This window comes from Hypanus sabinus, chromosome 13 (genome assembly GCF_030144855.1).
Source record: "Hypanus sabinus isolate sHypSab1 chromosome 13, sHypSab1.hap1, whole genome shotgun sequence".
NCBI lineage: Eukaryota > Metazoa > Chordata > Chondrichthyes > Myliobatiformes > Dasyatidae > Hypanus > Hypanus sabinus.
Window position 1 is genome coordinate 92,322,444 of NC_082718.1, and position 25,362 is coordinate 92,347,805.

Genomic DNA, 25,362 nt, shown 5'->3' on the forward strand with positions numbered 1-25,362 from the left:
ATGAATATAAATTCAGCAATCTAATGAGAAAATATAGTAAAAAAAGTTATCAAAATAGAATATTTTTATAAAAAAAAGATTTAATAGACACTACAACATATTTAAAAAAAAAACTAAAGAAAAAGAATTCAAAACCTTTGTTCCATTTCTAAATACAGGCAAGCAAATAAACGCTTATAAAAAGTAAAGACTTATGGGAAGAAGAAACGACATTTTGAAAAAAATAATTCATTATTACAAAATACAAACGTATATAAAAAAAGGATATTATAAAGATTAAAACAGCATCTATAAGCAATAATAATAGTAAAAAAAAAGACCCAGACCCATAGTTCAAAATAAGAAGTTATAACCCAACTTCCAGGGTTAAAACTTAAAATGAAATAACATCCTCTCTCCAAAAAAAAATCTTCAATGTAACTCATAGTTCAAGTTGCACTAGAGGATCGATATTCTTCAACAAATTTCTTCGCTTCTTCAGGAGTGATAAAAAAGTGTAGACTGTTGTCGGGCAGCACCATTCTAAGCTTCGCTGGATACATTAAAGCTTGTTTAAAACCAAACGAATGAATCTCTGCCATCACTGGTTTAAAAGCGATCCTGGCTTTCATAACTTCATACGAATAGTCTTCAACTATTCGAAATGAATAATTTCTGTAGGAGATCATACCTTTTTTACGAGCTAATCGAATTAGAAGCTCTTTCTCACGAGGATAATGAAGGCGAACAATCACCGCTCGTGGTTTATCAGACACAGGCGAAAGCCTCGCAACTCTATGAGCGCGGTCAATAACAGGTTCATTTTTCAAACCTTCACCACCGAAAATTTCCCACAGTAATTTAGAGAAAAATTCAGTTAAATCACCGGACTCAACTTTTTCGGGAATTCCGATGATGCGCAAATTCTGTCTGCGAGAACGATTTTCAAGATCAGTAATTTTAAACTTGTACTGATCTAAAATTTTAGCAGTCGACTCTATCTTCTTCTCTAACACTTCAATTGTACGTGCTTTTTCACAAATTGATTGTTCAAGAGTCGTGATCTTATTTCCATGCTGTTGAACCTCTAACGCCTGCGACTGAAACTTAGTTTCAAGCGATTTAACAACTCCTTCAAGATCGGATATTTTCGAAGTAATCCTCCTTTCCAAACTTAACAGTTTACTGTCCAATTTACCTTCTAGTCTGCCTTCCAGAGCCGCAAATTTAGCATCCAGTTTATTGTCCAATTTACTTTCCATAACCGCAAATTTAACATCCAGTTTAGTGTCCAAAAGACCAACAATTGCGTCGATGGATAAAGGATCCTTAGCCGATTTCTTACTTGTAGCCATTTTAGGTTTGACAAGATTAGATCAACTATTATTTTAGGAAAAAAGGGTCAATCAAAGGTAGCAACTCATATGATTAAGTTCGAAAAGGTCTAATTAAAGGGTGATTATAGTTAAAAAAATAAAGGCAGATGCTTACGTCGCCATCTTGAAACTCCACCCCCCAGGAACTGATTTTCCATACCTTCTTAGTAAGAGATCACACTGTGCAATGTCTTCTCCTTCCTAATTTTGAGACTTTGCTCCCTGCTTCCCAACAAGCTACATCGTAGAAACGTCAATCTTGTTTCTACTAGATAGTAGATACATTTCAGTACCCATACCAAGTTTTTGGGTTGTGCCATTCCTCTGTTACATGAAGTTGGCCTTTCATGCTTTGTCTTTACAATTGGAACACACTGAATATCAGGTAGTTGTTATATATGTGAGGTATATAAGGAATAAAGTTGTTACAAAGTTGAGGGTTTTAAGCACACGTTCTCTGCTAGGAAATCATTATTGTGACAATTGATCTTTCTGTCTCTGACTCTTCCTTTAGAGTAAAAAAAACCTTTTAAATTACAAATATAATTTTTTTCTAGCTTTTTCCCTTGTCCCAGTCTCTACTTTTGCTATTCTGATTCAACTTTCAAATTGCCCATCTTAATTTACAATACCTTCCTGCAGTTTATCAATGTTTCAGTCTGATTCATGAAGAAATTCCACAGTTGATTCCTTGGGATTACAGATGCTAAATGATATTTTCCATGTCACTATTATCTCTCATGTCCAATGACGGTGAACAAAATTGCTTCGAGCTGAAGTGCTTAGCAACAAGGTTAATTATTGGTGAACATTGTTATTTGCCATACAAATAACAAATCTGGTAAATGTACCTTGTAATTTTTATTATTTTGTCATGCAAAGATAATTTAAGGGACCGGTAAATGTTATACCTCTGATAAGGGATTTATAATCTATTTTTCTTCCTTCTTTTTGAATCGATATTAACTTTTGTCATGAGAACGAGTCTCTTGTTATCAAATTGCTGTTAATCAAGTTTGAACATAGACATTAAGTGTAGATAGACAACACATAATGCCAAATTTAGAGACTTTGATACCTGGTTGTTAACACCCTATCCTGTGAAAGCATCAATTCTATATCTTCCTTGTCAAACCAAAGCAGACTGGATGTATCTCAGTATCCAAAAACAAGTGTCCAAGCTAGTTCACTGTTACACAAAGACTGCCTTAACAAACAGCACTCGTTGAATATCAAGTAGTTCATATGCCTGTATCTGTGTAGTAAGTCAGGAATAAACTTGTCACAAAGTTGATGCTTGTTTGAAACATGCATCCAATGCTAGGAAATAATTGTGAATTAGTGAAATTTGACCTTTCTACTACCAACTCTTTAGATGCAAATTATTTTTTTAAAATTGTGACATTTTCCCCTTGTTCCAGTCCATTTATTCTGGTCTGATTTGACTTTCAATCTAAATTGACATCTTGCTTCCTTCTGCAGTTTATCAATGCCTCATTCTGGTTTGTTAAGAAATTCCACAGTTGTTTCCTTGGTCTTACAGATGTCAAGTTATCCCCATAATGTCACTGTTCTCTTTTATATCCTGCAACAATGACCAAAATTACTTTGAGCTGAAGTGTTTAGTGACAAGGTTAATTATCAGTGTGCAGTATTATTTGCTTAGCTGCAGGAAAATTTGATTACATTGCTGTGAGGATTCATTTAGTAAAACAGGGCATAGAATTTGTCTAATTTCACATTCCTTGTATCAGGCACAGATTATGCAAGTAGCTTATTTGCAGAATAGGGATAGTTAACATCAGTATGCTTCCTAATTACTTTAAAGAACTACATTAGGATGTAGTAATGAATCAGATTTTGGGGAAGCAAAGGTGACAAAGTATTAATGTGTATGAATCAACTTTGGGATTGTTGTGCATGTATAATACAATGTGATATTCCAAAATTGCTGTCTGTGATAGACACCTTTCACAGATTATTGTTTGCAAATTTTCCCCTGGATTTGAGAGTAATAATTTGAAGTAGCATGAAGTTAAGTTATTTACAAGCAAGCTCCATTACAATATAAGCTGAAAAATTTACATATTTTTGAAAAATAAATTATAAGGGTATATGGGAAAGTTTGAATTTACACAAAGTATCCTTTTTTTCATGACCAAAGCTGCTTGACAGTGGCAGTGTTGTTGGGCTTGGAGGAAAAGTGATGGAGAAAATTCAATTATTAACCTAAGTCTTGGTCAACTTATTTATTAATAATTGCTGCAGTGATCTGAATGAACTACTTTTGATATTCCATTAAAATTTAGACCAACAAATTAATGATATCCACATGAAACATTCTGCAAATCTATTCTGTTTTTGCATGCAAATTTTTGCTGCATAGATTTAGTTCCTACTCACTTAAATCTTTTGGATAGATTTGTTTGTGTGTGTTTGGCGCTCATTACTACTTGCAACAATATCTGTATTGTTATCTGATGTACGTTAAGTGTAATGAAGTATTATGCATCGTACGTTTGCAAAACTTGCTGCCTAGCAACTTTGTGCTTTATAAAAAGATGCTTAAGATTTGGTCAAAATGAAATAATACATGATTACCTTTAGTAGTCAAGAAAAAGAAGTGAAGGAAATTTAATTTACAATCCAGCTAATTAATTTGATTGCACTTTTTGAAACTTTCTTTATTTTATGTAGATATAAAACTGCATCCGTTGGATTGTGTATGCTTGCCGATGAGCCCAGATATGGAAGGTATTTATGTACTTAAAGTCAATGTATATATATCAGATGTTCAAAGCCATTATCGTCTAAACTTCAACAAAAGGGATAGCGTGGGTGGTTTCAGTTTGAGTTCAGATCCAGTGCAGATTAAGGTGAAACTTCCTCTGTTTGCAGTAAATAAATTAGTCTGATAAATGTACCTTGTAAATTTTATTAATTTGTCATGCAAAAGTAATTCATGGAACAAGTAAATATTCTTCTGATAAGTGATTTTAAATTTATTTTTCTTCCTTCATCTGAATTGTTATTAACTATTGACGCACTGTTTTATTAGAGCGTGGCACTTGTCAAATTGCTGTCAGTCACGTTTGGTCATAGCCACTGAATGTGTAGGTGGTCCTTTGAGATTTTGTCTTAATCAGACCCTTAAGTGAGACTTGTCAGCTCTTCCACAGGTGGGCAGGAAATAATTCACTGATGGGTAGGTGGGTACCCTTCTGACATTTTTGCTGGACAATCAGTAGCTCAACATTTAACACCATCATTCCCACAATTCTGACTGAGAAGTTACAGAACCTGGGCCTCTGCACCTCCCTCTGCAATTGGATCCTCGACTTCCTAACTAGAAGACTACAATCTGTGACGATCAACACTGGTGCACCTCAAGGGTGTGTGCTTAGCCCAGTCCTCTACTCTTGATACCCATGACTGTGTGGCTAGGCATAGCTCAAATACCATCTATAAATTTGCAGATGATACAGTCATTGTTGTTAGAATGTCAGATGGAGACGAAAGGGTGTACAGGAGAAAGATATGCCAGCAGTGGAATGGGGTTGCAGCAACAACATTTCACTCAATGTCAGTAAGAGGAAAGAGATGATTGTGGACTTCAGGAAGGGTAAGATGAAAGAGCACATACCAATCTTCATAGAGGGATCAAAAGTGGAGAGAATGAGCAGTTTCAAGATCTCTGAGGACCTAACCTAGTCCCAACGTATCAATGCAGTTATAAAGAAGGCAAGACAGTGTCTATACTTTATTAGGAGTTTGAAGAGATTTGGTATGTCAACAAATACACACAAAAACTTCTATAGTTGTACCGTGGAGAGCATTCTGACAGGCTGCATCATTGTCTGGTATGGGAGGACTACTGCATAGGACCGAAAGAAGCTGCAGAAATTTAGTAGGCTCCATCTTTGGTACTAGCCTACAAAGTACCCATGACATCTTCAAGGAGCGGTGTTTCAGAAAGGCAGCGTCTATCATTAAGGACCTCCAGCAACCAGGGCATGCCCCTTTCTCACTGTTACCATCAGGTAGAGGGTACAGAGCCTGAAGGCACACACTCAATGATTCAGGAACAGCTTCTTTCCCTTTGCCATCTCATTCCTAAATGGCCATTGAATTATTTCTGCTTTATGCACGATTTTTAATCTATTCAATGTACGCATACAGTAATTTAAAAAAAATTGTCTTCTTTATTATGTATTGCACTGAACTGCTGCTGCTGAGTTAATAAATGTCACGTCACATGCTGGTGATAATAAACTTGATTCTGATTCTGAGTCTCAAAGGTCCAAACATCATCCTAAACATTTTCCAAATTGAGCAGATGAGGGCCAGGTATTCCTAAAATGGAGGTAAAGATGCTACATCGCAAGTGGACAAGTTACATTTTTTTTTTCCAATGTGCTCTTAGTATATTGTTGCCCTTCAATAATCTGTCTTTGTTCACTTGGGAATTCTTTACTGTGGCAGAGCTTGGCAAAACATGTCCGTTTTGGAAGCTTGGTGTCAGGCCTTTGATTGTTGCGGCTTCTCTAATCCCATCACCTGACTATAATTAGGGCTTCAAAATTTGGGATGATGCCCTAAAGGAAGACACTGGTCTCAGTTTAAGTGCTATCTTATCAGTGGCTTGAGTTCATTGTTCAAGTCTGAGAAGCATATACAGTAGACAGGCAGGGATCATTGCTACCATGGTTGTTTTTCTAAATATTAGTTATTGATCTTCAAACTTTTTAATCCTCATGCAAGTTGTTTCCACCCAGAAAATAAAGTCAGTGATGTATTTAAATTAATGTCCACCTTCACTGAAAAATGGCCCTCTAATATGAGAAGAATTCCATGTTTTCCGTTTTGGAGGGCAGAGTTTAAGGGTGTTTAAGGGTGTTGGTGATAGTCCTTTGTAAGGGCAAAGTCCCACCTCTTGTATACTTTAATGAATGCATCGATGATGGCTAAGAGCTTATACTCCAGGTGTGTTTAATGCAAGCATCAGATGCAGCTTGATGATTGATGTGTAGTTACCATTGGTTGAACAGTTTTAAATTACTTCCGAAAGTAAGTGCACCCAGCAGACGCTTGTTGGAAGTGAAGTGCCGAATAGTGGCAATAATGATTGGGGAAAGTGTCAAAACAAGTGATAATTTGGTTAACACCAGATGTCATTGAGATAAGCTCTGTTATGAGCTTAGGATCATGGCTTGTTTGCTTCATGACAGCAGTGACAAATTTCTGTGGCAGTTGTATTTGATGATGGCATTCCACTGACCCTGTCTATCGATGGTGTAGAAAGCTTTAATGAGATTGGAAAAAAGCCCAGGTACAATGTTTGTTGCTCCTTGTGTTGTCATGTGAGAAAGATCATATTCACAGTACCTTCAGATGGATTCTGTTGTAATTCATGGAGCAGTTTGGCAACTGGAATGATCAGGAGATCGAGGACCTTAATGATGATTTTCAAATGGCATATGTCACGATGAAACTACCACCCCCCCCCCCCCCCCGTAGTAATTACTGCCTAATTTGTTTCCTCTTGTAAAACTAGTTATTATTACAGTGTTGCATAACAGCTAAGTCTAAACCTGGAACAACAAACAATATGCAGGAAGAACTCAGGGATGAGTGACTTCTGTGGAGGGAAAGATTCAGGCATCTGTAGTCTCCATTGGTCTAAATTTGATTCTGTAATAATTTATCAGTTCTGGGGATCCCAGAATATGACTTAACATTTGACTAGGATTAGCAATGCTTAGTGATTATTTATAATTAATGTTTGAATTGAAATAAATTAAATTTAATAAAGCTATTTTTAAGTTGGCTTTCCCATGTTTAAAAAAAACTTGCAATGATAGAGAAAGCAACAGACTTATCAATAGTACAATATTTTATTTCTGTATTGAAAACGTGGAATCCACTGCAAAGCATAGGACATTATTAATATTTTTCCAAACCATTTACTGATTTTTTTCGTCAATTATCATTGACAAAAATCACCACTTTTTGAACACAAGTGCACAAACTGACCCTATTTAAAAACTGTTCGCTCAAAGCACAGTGTAGTGTCTAATGGCCACACAAATACATGTGACTGACTCTAGTTAGAAACTGTTCAGCAATCATTCCCATCCCAATTAAGCAGCATAATGTCCCTAATTAACTAAGGGAATCCTGGCTATTTTCTCGATTTGTTTTTGCTCTTTCAGAGTTGTCCTTAATAAGCAGTTACCCTGATTAACTGATAGCCCAATTCCTTGTACGTGCATTTAAAAAATAATATAAAAAGAGTCTTTTTAAAAAAATTAATTGATTTTTGTTTTTAAATAACAGGCCAGAACCCTTTGAAGCGGATTCATACACCCATGACCAACCTACTACCAAATTTGCTGGAGTATAGCCAGTTACAACTAGCTCTGCAGTTGATCATTAACTCTTTTGGAAGCTGCCATCAACATTTTGTTTCCAACAATATGAATTCAGAGCTGAGTAAAAAGGTAGGTAGGGCATTGACAGTTTATTTTATCAAATGTGTGTAATTATTTCAATTAAATGGTATTTATTCAATAAAATAATATGAACATTGCTAGCAAGGCTGACATTTGTTATCCTAATAATAACATTAGAGAAATTGTTCATGAACAATATTCCAGTCTTCAGGTCCAGTGATGATCAAAGAGTAATAATATATTTCCTAAGCAGAATGCAGTGGACTTAGATAAAGAGCTGTAGATGGTGGTGGCATTTTCATGTCCCTGCTGTCTTTTGTTTGAATTATAGACTTCACTGCTTTAGAAGATAAAAGAATTACATTGTTATAGACATTTTTGCCATGACATTTGGATTGTAGAAGAAATGAAAGATTAGGGTATTGGAGGTGCTTGTCAAGTAGTCTGTTTCATTTTGGGTGTGGATGAGCATCTTGAGTTTTGCTGGAACGGTACTCATCCAGGCAATTCTATCACACTCTTGGCATTACCTTGTGGATGATGGAAAGTCTGAAGAAATTCAGAAAGGTGATTTTGCTGCTTCCTCTTCGAGTCACAGACTTGCTTGTAATTGTGTCAACTTGGATTATATTTCCTCACAGACAATTGACTGGAGGAGCCCAGCTGGTTGAGTAGCATCTATGGGGAGGGGGAAGGAATTGTCAATGTTTTGAGTTGGAACATTGGTTAAAGACTAAGGGTGGAGAGGGAAGACAGTCAGTACAAAGAGGAGTGGGAGTTGGTGAGAAGGGATTAGTGATACAGGAGGAGTGAAGGATGACAGGCAGATTGAGCCTGCTTGGGAAGGGATAGGGGAAGAGCTTGGATATGGGCAGGTGGATGGTAAATGATGGCAAACAAAAAAACAAGCAGGTGGAGCCTGGAAAGGAGCGGGAACACAACTACTATCAGTGGCCGGGTTTGATAAGTAAGAAAAGTGATAATGGAGTTGTCGGGGAGAGGTAACGGGCAGATGAAAGAGAATCAGGTGAGGGGAGTGAGTTGGTGATAGTAAATGGAACTGGGAGGAGAAAGGGCTTTGGGACAGGTTTATGGAAAATGGGACAAAAATGACAGGACCTGAGGAGGATCAAGAAGAGAGAAGGGTGGCGTAAGACTCATCTGTGTTCATACCTTTGGAATGCAGACTACCTAGGCAGAATATGAGGTGCTGTTCCTCTAGTGTGCATTAAGCCTCACCCTAGCATTGGAGAAGGTTGAGATTGGTAGGTTGGTATGGGAAGGGGAAGTGGAATTGAAATGACACACAACTGGGAATCTGGAATAGCCATCGCAGATGGAGTGCAGGTGCTTTGCAAATCAGTGGTCTATTCTGAGCTTGGCCTCACTAATGTGGAGGGTCTACATCAGAACCACTGAATGCAGGAGACAGTCCGGGTCTCAGCCCGAATCATCAACCATTTATTTTCTTCCATAGATGTTGGAAGGAATCCTCCAGCATTTTTTGTGTGTTGCTCAAGTTTGTGGTCAAACTGGTTGACAGAAAGTGACTGGTTATACATGATAACCATGTATAACAGCTAACCACAATTGTTGTATCTAGTCTGGAAGTATATTATTGCTGGCAAGAACTTGCTGTTATCATTATTACTGATAGGGAATTGTTATTGGGGGAACTACGGAACAATTTTCTGAGAATCGTATGCTAGTTTTTCAAAGTTAGATTTTTTTAAATTACTAATTTTTATTGCAACACCAATAAATTACATTCAATACAACCAGTTGACGATTACATTTTGACTGTTTAACCCAGCCACCCCCCAACTTTCATCACCATACCCCCCTTCCACCCCTCATCCTCTTCCTCATCCCCACCCCTCACTCCCCCCTCCCATCCCTCTCCCCTCTACCAACCAACTGAATAGTAGTGCATACACAGGCAGAGCTTCCTATTTTAACAGAAGATCTTTTAAGTTAGATATCAAATTTATCCACATTAAGATTGTGGTTGGTCGTGCATCATTTACTCTTGCTGATGATGTTCCAGGTAAGAAATGTCCAAAAAGCTTTAAAGCCAGTGAATACTTGAAATATCATGAGAAGGTTTCCAATGCTGGACTACAATCTTCTTAGCTGCAGTCAGGCCTGCCAGCCAGATTTTGCATGTTTTTTCCGTAAGGGAAAGGTGGGAGTCATCATTTAGAAAATGTACAGCGGGGTCCATTGGTAATTGTACTCCCTTTAGTTCTGTAAGAGTACTAATAACCTTCCCCCACAAACCAGAAACCCCTGGACATTCCTATACAACATGTATAAAAGAGCCAACTGTTCCGTGGGTGCAAAATGAGCAAGATGGGTCAGGAACCAGTCCCATCTGATGTCTAATTCTTGGTGTTAAATATGCTCTATGACAAAATTTCAAGTGTATATACCGATGATTTGGATTTTTTGAAGCACCAGCCGCATTATCCCAAATTGCATCCCAGTCTAAGTCTTGACCCAACTCAGATATGTCCCTATCCCAGGCTTTCATTCCTGATGAGGGCATATATTTCTGGGAGGTTAATTTTTCATAGATATATGACAATATCTGTCCTGGAGCACTCTATATCCAACTTAAAATGGGATGATCCTTTAAATCTGACCCCCAGGGAACCCCGTAGGCTTTACAAGCTGATCTTACTCTAAAGTAGAAGAAAAGAGAGTGTTTATCAATATTATCTTGAGATACCAGTTCTTGAAAGCTAAGGATAGTACTTGCCCCATTAATATCTTGAAGATTAATAATACCTTTATCCTTCCGAGTTCTGTTAGTGAATGGCTTCCCCCCAGATAGAAGATGATTATTGTTCCGTAATGGAGAAGATTTGCACCATATGCTTTTAAACTTTAGGAATTTTTCTGCTGCTCTAAACACTTGTACCACATGGGTTAAAATTAGACCATAATACAAATCACAATTTTTGGTAGACATATGTGTAAGGAGAAAGTCCTTCAACCTTATTGGTGCTATTAGTTCTTCTATATTTTTCCATGACGAAACTTTATCCTCCTCCATCCAGTACTTTTTAATACAAATGCCCAGTGATACAATTTAAAATTTGGACATGCCAATCCCCTTTCCAACTTTTTGAATTGTAGAGCTTTATACCCACTTTATATTGGGTCGTTTACCGTTCCAAACATAGCATCGTAGTGAGGAGTCCAGTTTTTGCCAATATCCTGCTGGAGCTGCAAGTGGGATCATTCGGCTGATAAATTTAATGCGGAGTAAGATGTTCATTTTAATGACTGATATATGGGCTGGGACTGATGCTAGCAGGTGTCTTCATCTATTAATATCTTCTATTTTTTTCAAAATTAAAGAGTAATTTGTTTTAGCCACAGATGATAGGAAGTGTTAACTTTAATACCCAAGTAGAGGACCTCTTTTGTAACCTTAATCTGGGGAGGGAGAAACACCTTACTTTTATCTGTATTAATCAGCATCAGTGCTGATTTTGACAAATTAACTTTGTATCCTGAAAGAAGTCCAAATTTGCTTCAGTGTTTTTAAAACTTAGGGGAGAGTTTGTTGAACATTTGCTGTATAAACTAGTGTGTCGGCTGCGTAAAGTGATATCGAATGTGGTGTTGTACCTATCGTTATAGGGGATTTCTGAGGGGAGTTTTTAATTAACTGTGCAAGCAGTTCAATAGCTATAGTAAAAATTAAAGGAGACAAAGGGTCCCCTTGTCGTGTGCCCCATCCTATGTCAAATAACTCTGAGAAACCTCCTCCCACACATACCCAGGCTGAAGGATTTAGCATACAGTGTTTGAATCATATTGATAAATTTATTGCCGAACTTAAATTGTTTTAGAACCCTCCAAAGATGGCCATTCAAGGTGATCGACCGCTTTTTCAGCATCTACAGGCAGGCGGGGTTTTATGTGTTGCACTCAGTATGTGTAAGAGCTGGCAAATATCAGATGCGAGACGTCTCCTGATAAAAGCCTGTTTGATCTGGGCTAATTACTTTCTCAACTACTATCTCAAGTCTACTGGCTAAGACTTTGGAGAATAACTTGAGGTCGGCATTTATCAAGGAGATTGGACAGTAATTGGTACCCTCCAAGGGTCCTTACTGGGCTTAGGTATAACTCATCAGGGCTGAGTTTAGATCTCTATGGAAAGCGCCATTTCCAATAGCATAATTTAATGTTTCTAACCATACTGGTCCAAGAATATCCCAAAGTGATAGGTAAAGTTCCACAAGTATACCATCTATACCTGGCATACAGCCCTTATTTGTAGCTTTGACTGCTTTAAGTAGCTCATCCAGTATAATAGTAGAGTCTAGAGTTTTGATGTTCTCTAATGACAACATAGGGAAGTCAAATCTACTAAAAAAATCTGTGAATCATTCTCAGAAGGAACTGAGCCACCTGTATACAGTTCTTTAAAGTAATTCTTGAATGTCTCGTTTATTTCCTCTGTTGAAGACACTACTCTACGTTTAGGACATCTTATCGCTGTTATAGACCTTTTAGCTTCCTGTTGTTTGAGCGTTAGTGCCAAAAGATGGCTCGGTCTGCTCTCTTCTGCATAATACTTATGTTTGGTTATATGGATCATATATTCTGCCCTGCTTCTTAATAAATCATTTAATTCTGCTTGTTTTGTTCTGAGCTTGTTTTCTTTTGTTATGGTGTATCTCCTTTTGAGATCATTCTCCAAAACCTTACATTGTTCTTCTAGGGTGGAAATCTTTTGAAGCCTGCTTTTATGTAGGTGGGAACTGAGCTAAATGGCATTATTTCATAAGAAACCCTTGATGGAGGCCCAAATCACTGTCACATCTGAGTCACTTTTTATTTAAGTTTATAAATTCCATCAGTTTTGTTCTCAGTTGTGTTAGAAATTCATTGTTTTTTAGAAGGGTGGAGTTAAACCTCTATCTGGTAGTCTTATTTTTAATTTTGCCATAATTAAAAGTAGATATGACTGGGTTGTGATCAGATAGATGTCTGGGCAAAAATTCAAAGTTAAGATTTTTTTTAAAAATCCAACTGAACACCACGCTCTGGAATTATGGAACAGAAATAGTTTGGGACTTTTTAACAGGGTGGGTGGCACAGTCATACAGCTATTATCATTACTGCCTAAAAGGTCCAGAAACAAATTTCAGTCATGACCCTGAGTACAATGTTTTCAGAGTTTGCATGTTTACAGACACTGAGTTCAGGATTTCAGGAATGAGTGAATCCCTTGATGACTATCAAAAGATTAAGAATACTTTCAAAAAGGAAATCAAGAGGGCAAAATGGGGGTATGAGATGGATCTGGCAGGTAAGGTTAAGGGAATTCCCAAGAGACTCTATAGTTATAATAAGAGTAAAAAGGTGGCTATGGAGAGAGTAGGTCAACCTGTGTCTTGAGCTACAGAAGATGAATGGGTTTTTTTAACAAATATAAACTGGGGAGAATTCATCTTTGCTCAAGAGATAAGGGAAACAGAACTAAAGCACTAAGCCCAGTGACACTGACGCCAATCATCATGAAGTGCTTTGAATTGCTAAAAATAGCACCTATCAAAAGCTCCATTCCTGCAGCACTAGACACTCACCAACATGCTAACTAACAGAACGGCAGTATGACAAATGCCATAGCATCTGTCATGTACCTGACCCTGACACTCCTAGAAAATGACACTGATGTCAGAATGCTGTTTCTGGATTTCACAGACTTTGGTGAAGAAATTCCTACTCTGGTCTAAATACGCCACTGTGAAATTGGGTGTTGAATTTCCTAATGAACATACCCTGGAGCAATTGCCTCGTCAAGTTCACTGATGACAAGACAGTGGTGGGGCTCATCACCAACAATGATGAGATAGTCTACTGAGAGGCAGTGGAAGAGCTCAAGGCCTGGTGTCAGGCAAATAACCTCTTTAATGTCAACAAGACAAAAGAGATGGCTATCAATTTCAGGAAAACTTGCACCATTTACACCCCACTTTACATTGTCAGTACAGCAGTGGAAACTGCAAATAACTTAAAACTCTTGGGAATGTACATCACAAACATCCTCTAATTGTCTTGCAACACGTCCTACACAGTCAAGAAATTTCATCATCACCTCTACTTTGAGGAGGCAGAAGAGAGTTGGACTTCACTTGTGTCATTCTTCAGATGTGTAGTAAAGAGCATCCTGACAAGCTGCATCACTACGTGGTGTGGAAACTGCCCTGCGGCTGACAGGTAGGTTCTACAGTGGTAGTCAAAACTGCCCAGTGCATCACTGGTAACATCCTACCCACCTCAAGGACATGTGTATATATAGAAAAGGGTCAGTAACATGAAGAATCCACCCGTCTTGTTTGTGGACTGTTGGTCTCTCTCTCATCAGGAAGAAGGCTATATAGCATCCACACCAGGACCACCAGGCTCAAAAACAGTTATTTTCCTCAAGAAGTAAGGTTGATCAACTCCTTCACCACTATTATTTCTTTTCAGTCATTTTATGTACAGCCTGACATCACTTAAGGGACATACAATCAATGAATGTATAGGAGCTATCTTATGTATTTATATTTATTGTGTTTTTTTATTATTGTGTTATTATGTTTTTTTTAGCTGTTTTGGATTTGGAGAAACAATTATTTTTTTTTTCTTTACAGTTGTGTACAGGAAATTACATTAAACAATTTTGAAGTAGTGATGTCTTGGAGGACATTAATATTACCAGGGAAAAGGTATTTGCAGCCGAAAAGTACACTATGGTGGATAAATCCTCAGGGCCTGACAGAGTGCATCCTCAGTTGTTCTGTGTTTAAAAAGGTAGAAAGGACAAACCAGGAAAGTACAGTTCGATCAGCTTGATATCAGGAGTGCAGAAGTTACGAAGGGAATTCAGAGGAACAGGATCTACCAGTATTTGGCAGGACAGAGTCTGATTAAGAGGATTCAGCAGGGTTTTGTACATGGGAAGCCATGCTTGCCTTATCTTTTAGAACCTTTGGGATTAGCTGGGTTGTCAGTGTGGTCAGCATGGACCTGGGCTGCAGGTCTTGCATTCGTGCTGTATTTCTCTAAGACTTCATATTCTCTGTAACCACCTGGGTTTTCTCACACATCCCAATGACATGCTGTAGGTAAATTGGATGCTGTAGATTACCCTTTACTGTAGTTTAAAAGCAAAAAAAAAAATCAAAGGGAATTTGATTAGAATGTACAAGAAGCAAGGAAGCTGCAAAGAAAGGCTGAAAGAAGGAATTGAACTAAAGGGATTGCTCTCTTGGAAGCAGTCAAAGATCCATCGGGCTGAACAGTTGCCTCCTTCATAAGAATCAAAAGATAGTAACTGATGAATGAGATGATTAATGTATTTCTCCCTTTCTTTGTTATGCAGCTTCATGACGACCAATGCTCAAAAGAAGTAAAAGATTTTGTTGTTGATATTGGAAATGTAGCTTTTTCGATTGTCACAAAGAATTCTCAAGCTTTGCTGCACAAGGTAAAGTTGCACCAGATATTCTACAATAATTTGTCAAAATGGACTGTAAATGCTGACACCAATTTAACTTGCTACTGGTCCATAAATTTCCAGCACATTAATTGAATGACAATCTAAAACAGGAAGTTTGTCCTTTCATTTTCGTACTCAACTTTTGCTCCTTTATGCCCTCCAAATCAAGTTTGCCTTTCCTCCAATGATTGATACTGAAGTATGGTGGATTCTGGTTAATTGACACATAGCTGGACCAGTATATTTTTGCTCAACTAAGCATCTGCTCCAATTAGTTGAAGTTTCATGGAAATGGTTAAAAAGGTGTGATTAAAAAAGAGACAAACTACTGTTTAACTCAGTAACAAATTATGTATTTAAATGAAATACAGAACAAATTAGAATACTACCAATACTACTACAGTACTATAAAACTATTAGTTCTCAACAATTAATGACAGAAGAATTTATCCAATGTATGCTGCCCTGTTCTTTTGGTTAACTGTAAATAAAGTCAATGTCGACACCTTGTGCAGGTAATAGTCTGTAACAGTGCATCCTCCAAATCTTTAATTTCATTCTAATGTTACGAACCCCGTAACTGGGTGTCTTACCAGCAAAGATAGGAGTAGCCGTTGAAGTCTGATGATACTATTTTTAACAGTATTTATTAGCAAAAATACACAAAAAATAATATCAATGCAAATATACAGATAATATACACCATCAATACTAAACCTAAAAGTGCGGTATAATAATCATCAATAAGAAATAAGCTCTATCGTTGTCTAGGGGATAATGAATTGTCCGATGGAAATATAAAGTTCAGTTCAGTTCATACAGGCTGCAGTCGTTGCTGATCACCGTATGGCAATTGTTGGAGAGAGAGAGAGAGAGAGAGAGAGAGAAACTTGCCGACTTTCCTTGTTACGATCTTGATCCGTATCCGTCCTTTAGCTAGACCGTTCCGTGGAGGACTCACCACCCAGGCAAGGATGGACACACACACAAGCCCCCCACCGGTCTCGTAACGTTTCTCCTGGTGTGTCTGAGGGGTGTTCCCCACACCCTACTTTTATCCTCACTCACGGGGCCCCAGGTGTCAATCAGGTTGGGATGATGCAATCCCTCAACCAGACCACTCTGGCTGCCCCCTGAGGGGTTTCAATGAATAGTACAGTACTCAATACACAATTCCTTCTCCAAGAGACAATAGCAGTAATCAGTGGTTCCATTCCGCTTTTGTTAGGAGACATTCCACTTCTTGTGTATTCCTGCGTTGTCAATAACAACTGCCTTTTCTGTTATCCTGTGTCTCTCTCATCTCCCTTGATAACAGCATCGAAATAGTAGCGATTTGCGATTCTCCAAAAGGAGGGGGCGACTTTGCACCCTTTGGCCCATCAGAGTTGCTCCACATTCGTAACACTAACATTCAAGATGTTTGTCAATATCTTCAAATTCTTTGTAGTTCCTAACTTATTGAAGTAGGGAAATCATTTCATTTTCACTTATGGGTCATTTCTGGCACCTCCAAGCTTGAATGCTTGAAACTACAGTGAATAAAACAGTTTTAAATTGACTTGCTGCTTATTTCTCGCCAACTATCAGTGACAAAAATCACTTTTTTTTTAACATAAGTATGCATAACTGATGCTATTTTTAAAAAACAATCTCTCTAACTACAATGTAGTTTGTAATGGGTACAAGTTCACATGACTGACACTAGTTAGAAACTGTTCAGCAACCGTCTCCTGTTCCAGTTAAGTGGCATAGTGTCCCAAATGAACGATGGCAATCTTGACTACTTTCTCGATTAGTTTTTATTCTTTAAGAGTTGCATCAAATACGCAGCTCTTTGATTAACCAATGGATCACTTAAACTGAATCTACTATATTGGGAACTTCCCTGGATTCACTTGCCCAAAAGCCATTTGTAAACCTATAAGTAGAAGGTTGTTCCTCATCTTGATGATGATTATTAGAGGTCTTTATAGTTGTCAAGGTTTCTGCCTTGTACAGAAAATTGGAAGAGTACCAGATACCCATGTGTGGCATTCATAGTTTTTAGCTATAATCTGATGGCAAGTGTCAGTGTCTTCACTTCTTCCAGAATCAGGTTTACTATCACTAATATGACACAAAATTTGTTTTGCGACAGCATTGCAGGAGAAAGACAAAAATAACTCGAATTACAAAATAAATAACTAATGCAGGGGAAAAAAGAGAAATAATGAGGCAGTGTTCATGGACCATTCAGAAATCTGATGGTGGAGGGGAAGATGCTTTCTCTAAACGGCTGGGTGTGGGTCCTCAGGCTCTTGTACTCTCTCTCAGATGGTAGTATCAACAAAAGGGTATGGCCCAAATGGTGATGGTCCTTGGTGATGGATGCCCCCTTCTTGAGGCACCATCACTTGAAGATGTCCTTGCTGATGGTGAGGATTGTGCTCATGATGGAATTGGCTGAGTCTATAACCCTCTACAGCCTTCTTTCATAATGAATTAGGAATACAGAGCAATCATCACTGAAAGAACAATGTTACTGTACTCAGAGAAGAAGCTGGTCTTGATAACATTGTTCCCCGTTAAGGAAGTGCATATTAACTGGGATTGTTGTCACATTTGTTCCTTTACTGATGTAATCTGTTATTGGTTATTCTAATTTGCAAGATCAATAAGTTGTGCACTAATAAGAAACACTCTTGCTATTTGTTATTGTCTTTAGCCCATTGGGTAATTTCCTGCCTTTTTCAGTTCTCTGCAGATTGTTTCTGCACTAAAGCTTGTGAATCTATTAATTTCTTAGGTATTCAACTGTCGTGTGGTTGACACTGATTTAGCGTTGGCTTACTGCACATTATTGCCGAGACAGATTGTGTTTGAGAAGTTGTGGAATATCATCAACGATTCGTGGCAGAATTATAATAAAATTCTGGTATGTGAAATAGTTTGTCAATTCTCTTAAACCACATCTTATTTCTATCTAAGCATTTCTCATTTACATTTAGAAGCAAAGACGTATGATCTACAAGCAGGAATGAGCAATCTGGCCCCCTTACATCAACTTTGCTATTCAATAAGATCATGTCCAATCTTACTTTGGCTCTTCTTTCTTGAAATAACATTTTATTCCTTGTTTCTCTTAAAAATTTATAAATATCTATTGATATTCACCTTGAATATGCTGAATTATTGTACTACAACTGCCTTGTATAAAGATTCCAAAACTTTATTACTATTCTTTGGGAGCTTTATCATCTCTATTCTGAATGGATGATTGTTTGTTTTAATGCTGAGATCTCTGGTCCTTTGTCAGGCCTTGTAAAAATTATATATGCCTTAATGAAAATCTCTTTTCATGCTTCTAAACACAAGAGATCATAAGGCCAGTCTGCTTAATCTCTCCTCAGGTGATAAGCTCAAAAATAAATGTGGTGAATCTTCACTGCACTGCCTCTAACGTAGGTACATTCTTCCCTAAATAGGAAGATTGAATTAAATTGAATGATCTTTATTGTCATTATACATAGGTACAATGAAACTCTGCTTGGCTTCCTCTCAGGCAATCATACAAAGTGGTAGATAAAAACAAGACAGTAATAGAAAAACAGTATTAAATAGATAAGTAGCAGAAAGTAAGTTACAGCAGCACCAGAATATCACAGTAATGCACAAAGTGCAATTAGTGCAAATACTTGAGTCCTTGTATGTGCTCACAGTTTCAGTCATTGTTCTGTGGGAGTGGTGTGATGGAAGCCACAGCTCTGGGGTAGAAGCTGTTCCTCAGTCTATTTGTTCTGGTTTTTAGTGTCCTGAACCTTTTGCTGGACGGAAGCGGGTCAAACAGGGAATGGCTGGGGTGTGTGGTGTCTCTGGTTATGCTGATTGCTTTCCTCCTGTGTCTGCTGGAATAGATGGTGTCCAGTCCTGGGAGCTCCATCCTGACAATTCGCTGGGCCGCCTTCACCACACGATGCAGGTCTTGTTGCTCGGCGGCTATGCAGCTAGCATAACCATACTGTGGCGCTGTTGGTCAGGATGGTTTCAATTGTGCTTCTGTAGAAGTTAAGCAACAGCTTTTGTGGGAGTTTGGCCTGTTTCAGCTTTCTGAGGAAGAAGAGTCTTTGTTGTGTCTTTTTTACAAGCAGCGAGGTGTTGATGGTCCATGTCAGCGAGGTGTTGGTGGTCCATGTCAGCGAGGTGTTGGTGGTCCATGTCAGCGAGGTGTTGGTGGTCCATGTCAGCTGCTTTGACAACATAAATCCAAGGAACTTCAGGTGTTCCACACTTTCCACTACCTCGCCATGTATATGGAGGGGGGTGTGTACTCTGTCCTTTGATCTCCTGAAGTCAATGATCATCTCTTTTGTTTTAGAAGTGTTAAGGACATTGTCCTTACACCACTCCGTCAGATGATCTACCTTGAGCCTGTAGGCTGTTTCATCCTCGTCCGAGATCAGGCCAACCACTGGGGTATCATCTGCAAATTTAATTATGGAATTGGAGGTGTAGATGGGGGTGCAGTCATGTGTGAAGAGTGTGTAGAGCATAGGGCTCAGCACACAGCCCTGCAGGTTGCCTATTTTTAAGATGAAAGTGGTGGAGGTGTGCCTACCAATTCTGACTTGCTGTGGTTGGTCTGTGAGAAAGTCCATGACCCATGGGTGTCAGCGCTACAGGGACTTCAGGCACTTCATTGCTGATTTTTTGGGCACTGGGATGATGGAGGTTTTAAGGCATGTTTGAACAGCAGCTTTTTGCAGTGAGAGTTAAATATACTTGTAAACACCTCAGCAAGCTGGTTGGCACATGCTTTCAGTATCCGGCCGGGCACTCCGTCTGGGCCAGCTGCCTTACTCGCATTCACTTTCCTCAGGGTGGATTTCACCTGATCCGATCAGATCTATATACAATGTTCCAGATGTCGACAACTCTCTGCTTTGCACACACATCTTTTTGCGATGAAGGCCAATATACTATTTTTTTAACTATGTATTCCATTCACCCCATCTTTGCACATTCTCTTAACCAGTCTATATCCCATAAGACAAAGGAGCAAAATTATGCCATTTGGCCTGTTGAGTCTGCTCTGCTGTTCAATCGTGGCTGATCCTCTTTTTCCCTCCTTTGCCCCATTCCCTGGCCTTCTCTCCATAAACTTTGATACTGTGTCCAATCAAGAATCTATCAAGCTCTGCCTTAAATACACCCAACAACCTGGCCTCCATAGCTGCCTGTGGTAATAAATTCCACAAATTCATCATCCTCTGGCTAAAGAAATTTCTCCACACCTCTTTTTTAAATGGCTGCTCCTCTATCCTGAGGCTATGCCCTGTTGTCCTAAACTTTCCCACCATGGGAACCATCCTTTCCATATCTACTATGTCTAGGCCTTTCAACATTAGAAAGGTTTCAATGAAATTTCAGCGAGTACAAACTAACAGCTTGTCAAACCTTCCTCATATGGTAACCTTTTCATTCTTGGAATCATCCTTGTGAACCTCCCCTGAACCCTCTGCAATGCCATCACATCTTTTCTTGGATGAGGAACCCAAAACTGTTCACAATACTCAAGATGAGGCCTCACCACTGCAGACCCCTTGAAATAAATGCTATCATTGCATTTGCCTTCCTCACCACTGACTCTACCTGCAAGTTAACCTTTAGGTTGTTCTGCACAAGGACTGCCAAGTCCCTTTGCATGTCAGATTTTTGGATTTTCTCCCCGGTTAGAAAAGAGTGTGCACATTTATTTCTACTATCAAAGTGCATGACCAAGCATTTTCCAACATTGTTTTTCATTTGCCATTCGCTTGTCCATTCTCCAAGTCAGCCCAAGTCTTTCTGCAGCCTACCTGTTTTCTTAACACTACCTGCCCCTCCACCAATTTTTATATCATCTCCAAACTTGGCAACAAAGCCATCTATTCCATTATCTAAATAATTTATTTACAGCATAAAAATAAGTGGTCCCAACGCCAACCCCTGCAGAACACTGTTACTGGCAACCAACCAGAAAAGGATCCTTTTATTCCCATTTGCCATCTTCTATCAATCAGCCAATGCTTTAACCATGTCTTGGGCTCTTAACTTGGTAAGCAGCCTCATACGGCACCTTGTTAAAGGCCTTCTGAAAGTCCAAATATACAACATCTACTGCATCTCTTTTATATATACTACATGTATTCCAATAGGTTCGTCAGGCAAGACTTTCCCTTAAGGAAACTGTGCTGGCTTTGTCCTATCTTGTCCTGTGTCTCCAAGTGCTCCATAACCTCATCCTTAACAATTGGCCCTAACATCTTCCCAGCCACTGAGGTCAGGCTAACTAGTCTATAACTATCTTTCTGCTGCCTTCCTCCTTTCTTAAAGAGTGGAGTGACATTTGCAATTTTCCAGTCCTCTGGCACCATGCCAGAGTCCAATGATTTTTTTGAAAGATCATTACTAATACCTCCACAATCTCTACTGCTACCTCTTTCAGAACCCTAGGGTGCTATTTATCTTGTCCAGGTGACTTGTGTACACTTGGATCTTTCAGCTTTTTGAGCACCTTCTCTCTTGTAATAGTAACTGCACTCACTTCTCTTCCCTCACATTCTTCAACATCTGGAACACTACTGGTGTCTTCCACAGTAAAGACTGATGCAAAATACTTATTTAGTTAATCTGCCATCACCTTGGCCCCTGCTATTATTTCTCCAGCCTCATTTTCCAGCATTCCTATATCCACTCTCATCTCTCTTTTATTATTTACATAATTAAAAAAGCTTTTACTATCCACTTTGATATTGTTTGCTAGCTTGCTTTCATAATCATCTTTTCCCCTGTTACGTACCAGCAGCAATAGATCACAAACTGAGTCAGGTTTTGATGTTAAAACCATTATCTTTATTAGTATCTACTCATAATATAGAAAATTAAACAAAATAAACAGTAGTTAACAGTGTTATGCATGTGTGGCTCCCAAACTGTCAAGCTTAGGAACAGTTCTTAAAGTCTTAAGATGGCAAACTAGAAAAGGTTCAGTAATCTACGGAATATATGAAGGGAGAGATTTGCAAATTTACGTTAAAATGTAGAGAGGAGGCAATTACGAAGAATTCCACAGACTCCATGCTGGGTAAACTAAGTAACCGTCGCAGAAGTTCTCATCCGTTGAGTCGTTCTGAAATCCACGTAGAATTATCCTAAGGTGACAGTCACGGGATATCCCTTCGCACAAGTGGTTACCACACAGCACACCTGAATTCAGGTAAGGGTTAATGAAAGTGGTGGCCACAGGATACTCCAACAAAATCCACATATTGATCATACGAAGTGATAGTCACACATCCAATATGCACCGTGCCAACCCAGTCTTGGGAAGGGGAAAGCATCGGACTTTACCCATTGTTACAGCAAATTACTGCCAGCAGCTTGCAGTCTAAACTTTCTCTCTCGCTCTCGCCCTTTCCTTCTGAAGGTCCCAGCGGTCTGTCGCATCTTTTTATACTGATGTCATGGTCCTGTCTCATTCAGGCGATTTTAAAGTGACACTGCCAGTATGAAACAGTGGTCACGTAACACTCTCCTAACGATTCTTTTAGTTGCTCTCTATAGGGTTTTAAAAGCTTCCCAATCCTCTGTCTTCCCACTAATTTTTGCTTTGTTGTATGCCCTCTCTTCTGCTTTAACATTAGCCTTAACTTCCCTTGTCAGCCACAGTTGTACTATTTCACCATTTGAGTATTTCTTTGTTTTTGGAATACATCTATCCTTCTTAATCTTTCCTAGAAACTCATACCATTGCTGCTCTGCTGTCATTCCTGCTAGCATCTCCTTCCAATCAAATTGTGATCATTACTTCTGATAGGTTCTTTTACCTTAAGCACCCTAATCACCCAGTCCAGTAAAGCTGATCCCCTAGAAAGCTCGGCGACAAACTGCTCTTAAAAAGTGATCTCGTAGGCATTCAACAAACTCACTCTCTTGATCTTCCCAATCAACCTGCATGTTGAAAGCTCCCATGACTATCGTAACATTGTCCTCTGACACTCCTTTTCTAATTCGTGTTGTAATCTGTGGTCCACATCCCAGCTACTGTTGGGAGGCCTTTATACAACTGCCATCAGGATCCTTTACTCTTGCAATTTCTTAACCCAGAAGGATTCGACATCTCCTGATCCTAGTCACACCTTTCTACTGATTTGATGCAGTTCTTTACCAGCAGAGCCACACCACCCCCTCTGTCTACCTTCCTATCCCTCCGATGCAACGTGTAACCTAAGACATTTAGCTCCCAACTGCAACCATCCTTCAGCCACGATTCAGTGATAACCACAACATCATACCTGACAACCTGTAATAGTGTAACAAGATCATCCACCTTATTTTTTATAGTCCATGCATTGAGATATAACACTTTAAGAGTATTGTATTTGCTACCTTTTTTGATTCTGCATCCCTAATGCACTGTTAGTCACCCTGCTGGCCGTAATTATGTCCTATCATCTGCCTGCCCTTCCTGACAGTCTGCCACTATTTTTGCTTTTTTTTTTAAACCATCTGTCCTATCCTGAGTCCCTTCACTCTGGTTCCCACCCCACTGCCAAATTAGTTTAAACCATCCCCAACAGCTCTAACAAACCTGCCCTTGAGAATAAAGTATTGGTTCCCCTCCAGTTCAGATGCAACCCATAACTTCTGAATAGGTCATACTTCCCCCAGAAGAGATCCCAGAGATCTAAGAACCTGAAGCCTGCCCCCAGCTTCTCAGCCACACATTAACTTGCCAAATCACCCTGTTTTTGCCCTCACTGGAGAGTGGCACAGGCAGCAGTCCAGAAATTACTACCCAGAAAGTCCTGCTTCTTAGCTTTGTACCTGGCTCTCTAAATTCTCTTTTCAGGACCTCTTTGCTTTTCCTTCCTATGTCATTGGCTCCAATATGTACCAAGATATCTGGCTGCTCTTCCTCCCTCTCCAAAATGTTGTGGACGTCATCCAAAACATTGCTGATCCTGGCACCTGGGAGGCAACATAGCACCTGGATGTCCCATTCACATCCACAGAACTTGCTGTCTGTTCCCCTGACTATTGAGTCCCCTTTCACTACCGTTCCCCTCTTCTCTCTCTTTACTTTCTATAGCACGGACCTATGCTCAGTGCCAGTAACTTAGTCTCCATGGCATTCCCCTGGGAGGTCATTCCTCCACAGTATCCAAAGCGGTATACTTATTTTTGAAGGAAATGGCCACAGGGGTGCTCTGTGCTAGCTGCCTACTCACATTTCCATTTCTCCTGACAGTCACCCAGCTACTCACCTACTGCAACTTTGGGGTGACTACTTTCCTGTAACTCTGATCGATTATCTCCTCACTCTTCCATACAAGCCGATGGTCATCCAGCTGCTGCTCCAGATCCCTAACAATGTCTTCAAGGAGTTGGAGCCTGATGCATTTTTGCAGATGTAGTTCCCTGGGAGACTGTGGGTCTTCCAGGACTCCAACATCTAACATGGAGAACACACAACAGCCATTTACTACACCAGGTACAGTAAGAGAGGGGGAAAAAAGGGAACCTTAAGGAAAGCTTACCCAGAGCCTATGCCTTTTTCAAGCTGAAGCCTGGTACTCCTTTCACCACTGGGCTACTCCCAACAATAGCCGCCCCACTTGTCCCTTCTGTACTTTTAAACGAGTGTCGCCAACCTGCGAGAAACTTCATAGCTGTGGCATACACCTGCCACAGATTGAAACATCGGAATGAGCCTGAACACCTGTGAAGCTCTCCTTTTAAGCAAGCTTTGCCGACCTCCGAGAGACCTCCACATTGTGTCCTGCTCCTGCTGCTGATTGGGCTGTCGATGGATTCAAGGATCCCCTGAATCCTTTATGTATTCTTCTCATTTATATCAATTATAATGCACATTCACCTCATCCAAATTTTTGATAGAGATTATGGATTCCTGGGGTGCAGCACCTCATTTGTTATAGCATCCCAAACCGAAAATGCTTAATTTCCAGTCAAGATGCTGCCAGCGAATGATTCTTTGGGCAACATCTTCCAGACAGACAAGGTT

At 39.3% G+C, this 25,362-nt stretch overlaps 1 protein-coding gene across 1 annotated transcript in view; it reads left to right on the plus strand.

Moving 5' to 3' along the window:
- The window catches only part of kntc1 (kinetochore associated 1), a 162,983-nt gene that overhangs the window by 77,332 nt on the left and 60,289 nt on the right, over positions 1-25,362 (plus strand). Inside the window, exons 37-40 of the mRNA XM_059988223.1 lie at positions 4,053-4,109; positions 7,692-7,855; positions 15,201-15,305; positions 18,106-18,234. Of these exons, the coding sequence (XP_059844206.1) occupies positions 4,053-4,109; positions 7,692-7,855; positions 15,201-15,305; positions 18,106-18,234 (455 nt within the window). The remainder of the gene's footprint in view (positions 1-4,052; positions 4,110-7,691; positions 7,856-15,200; positions 15,306-18,105; positions 18,235-25,362) is intronic.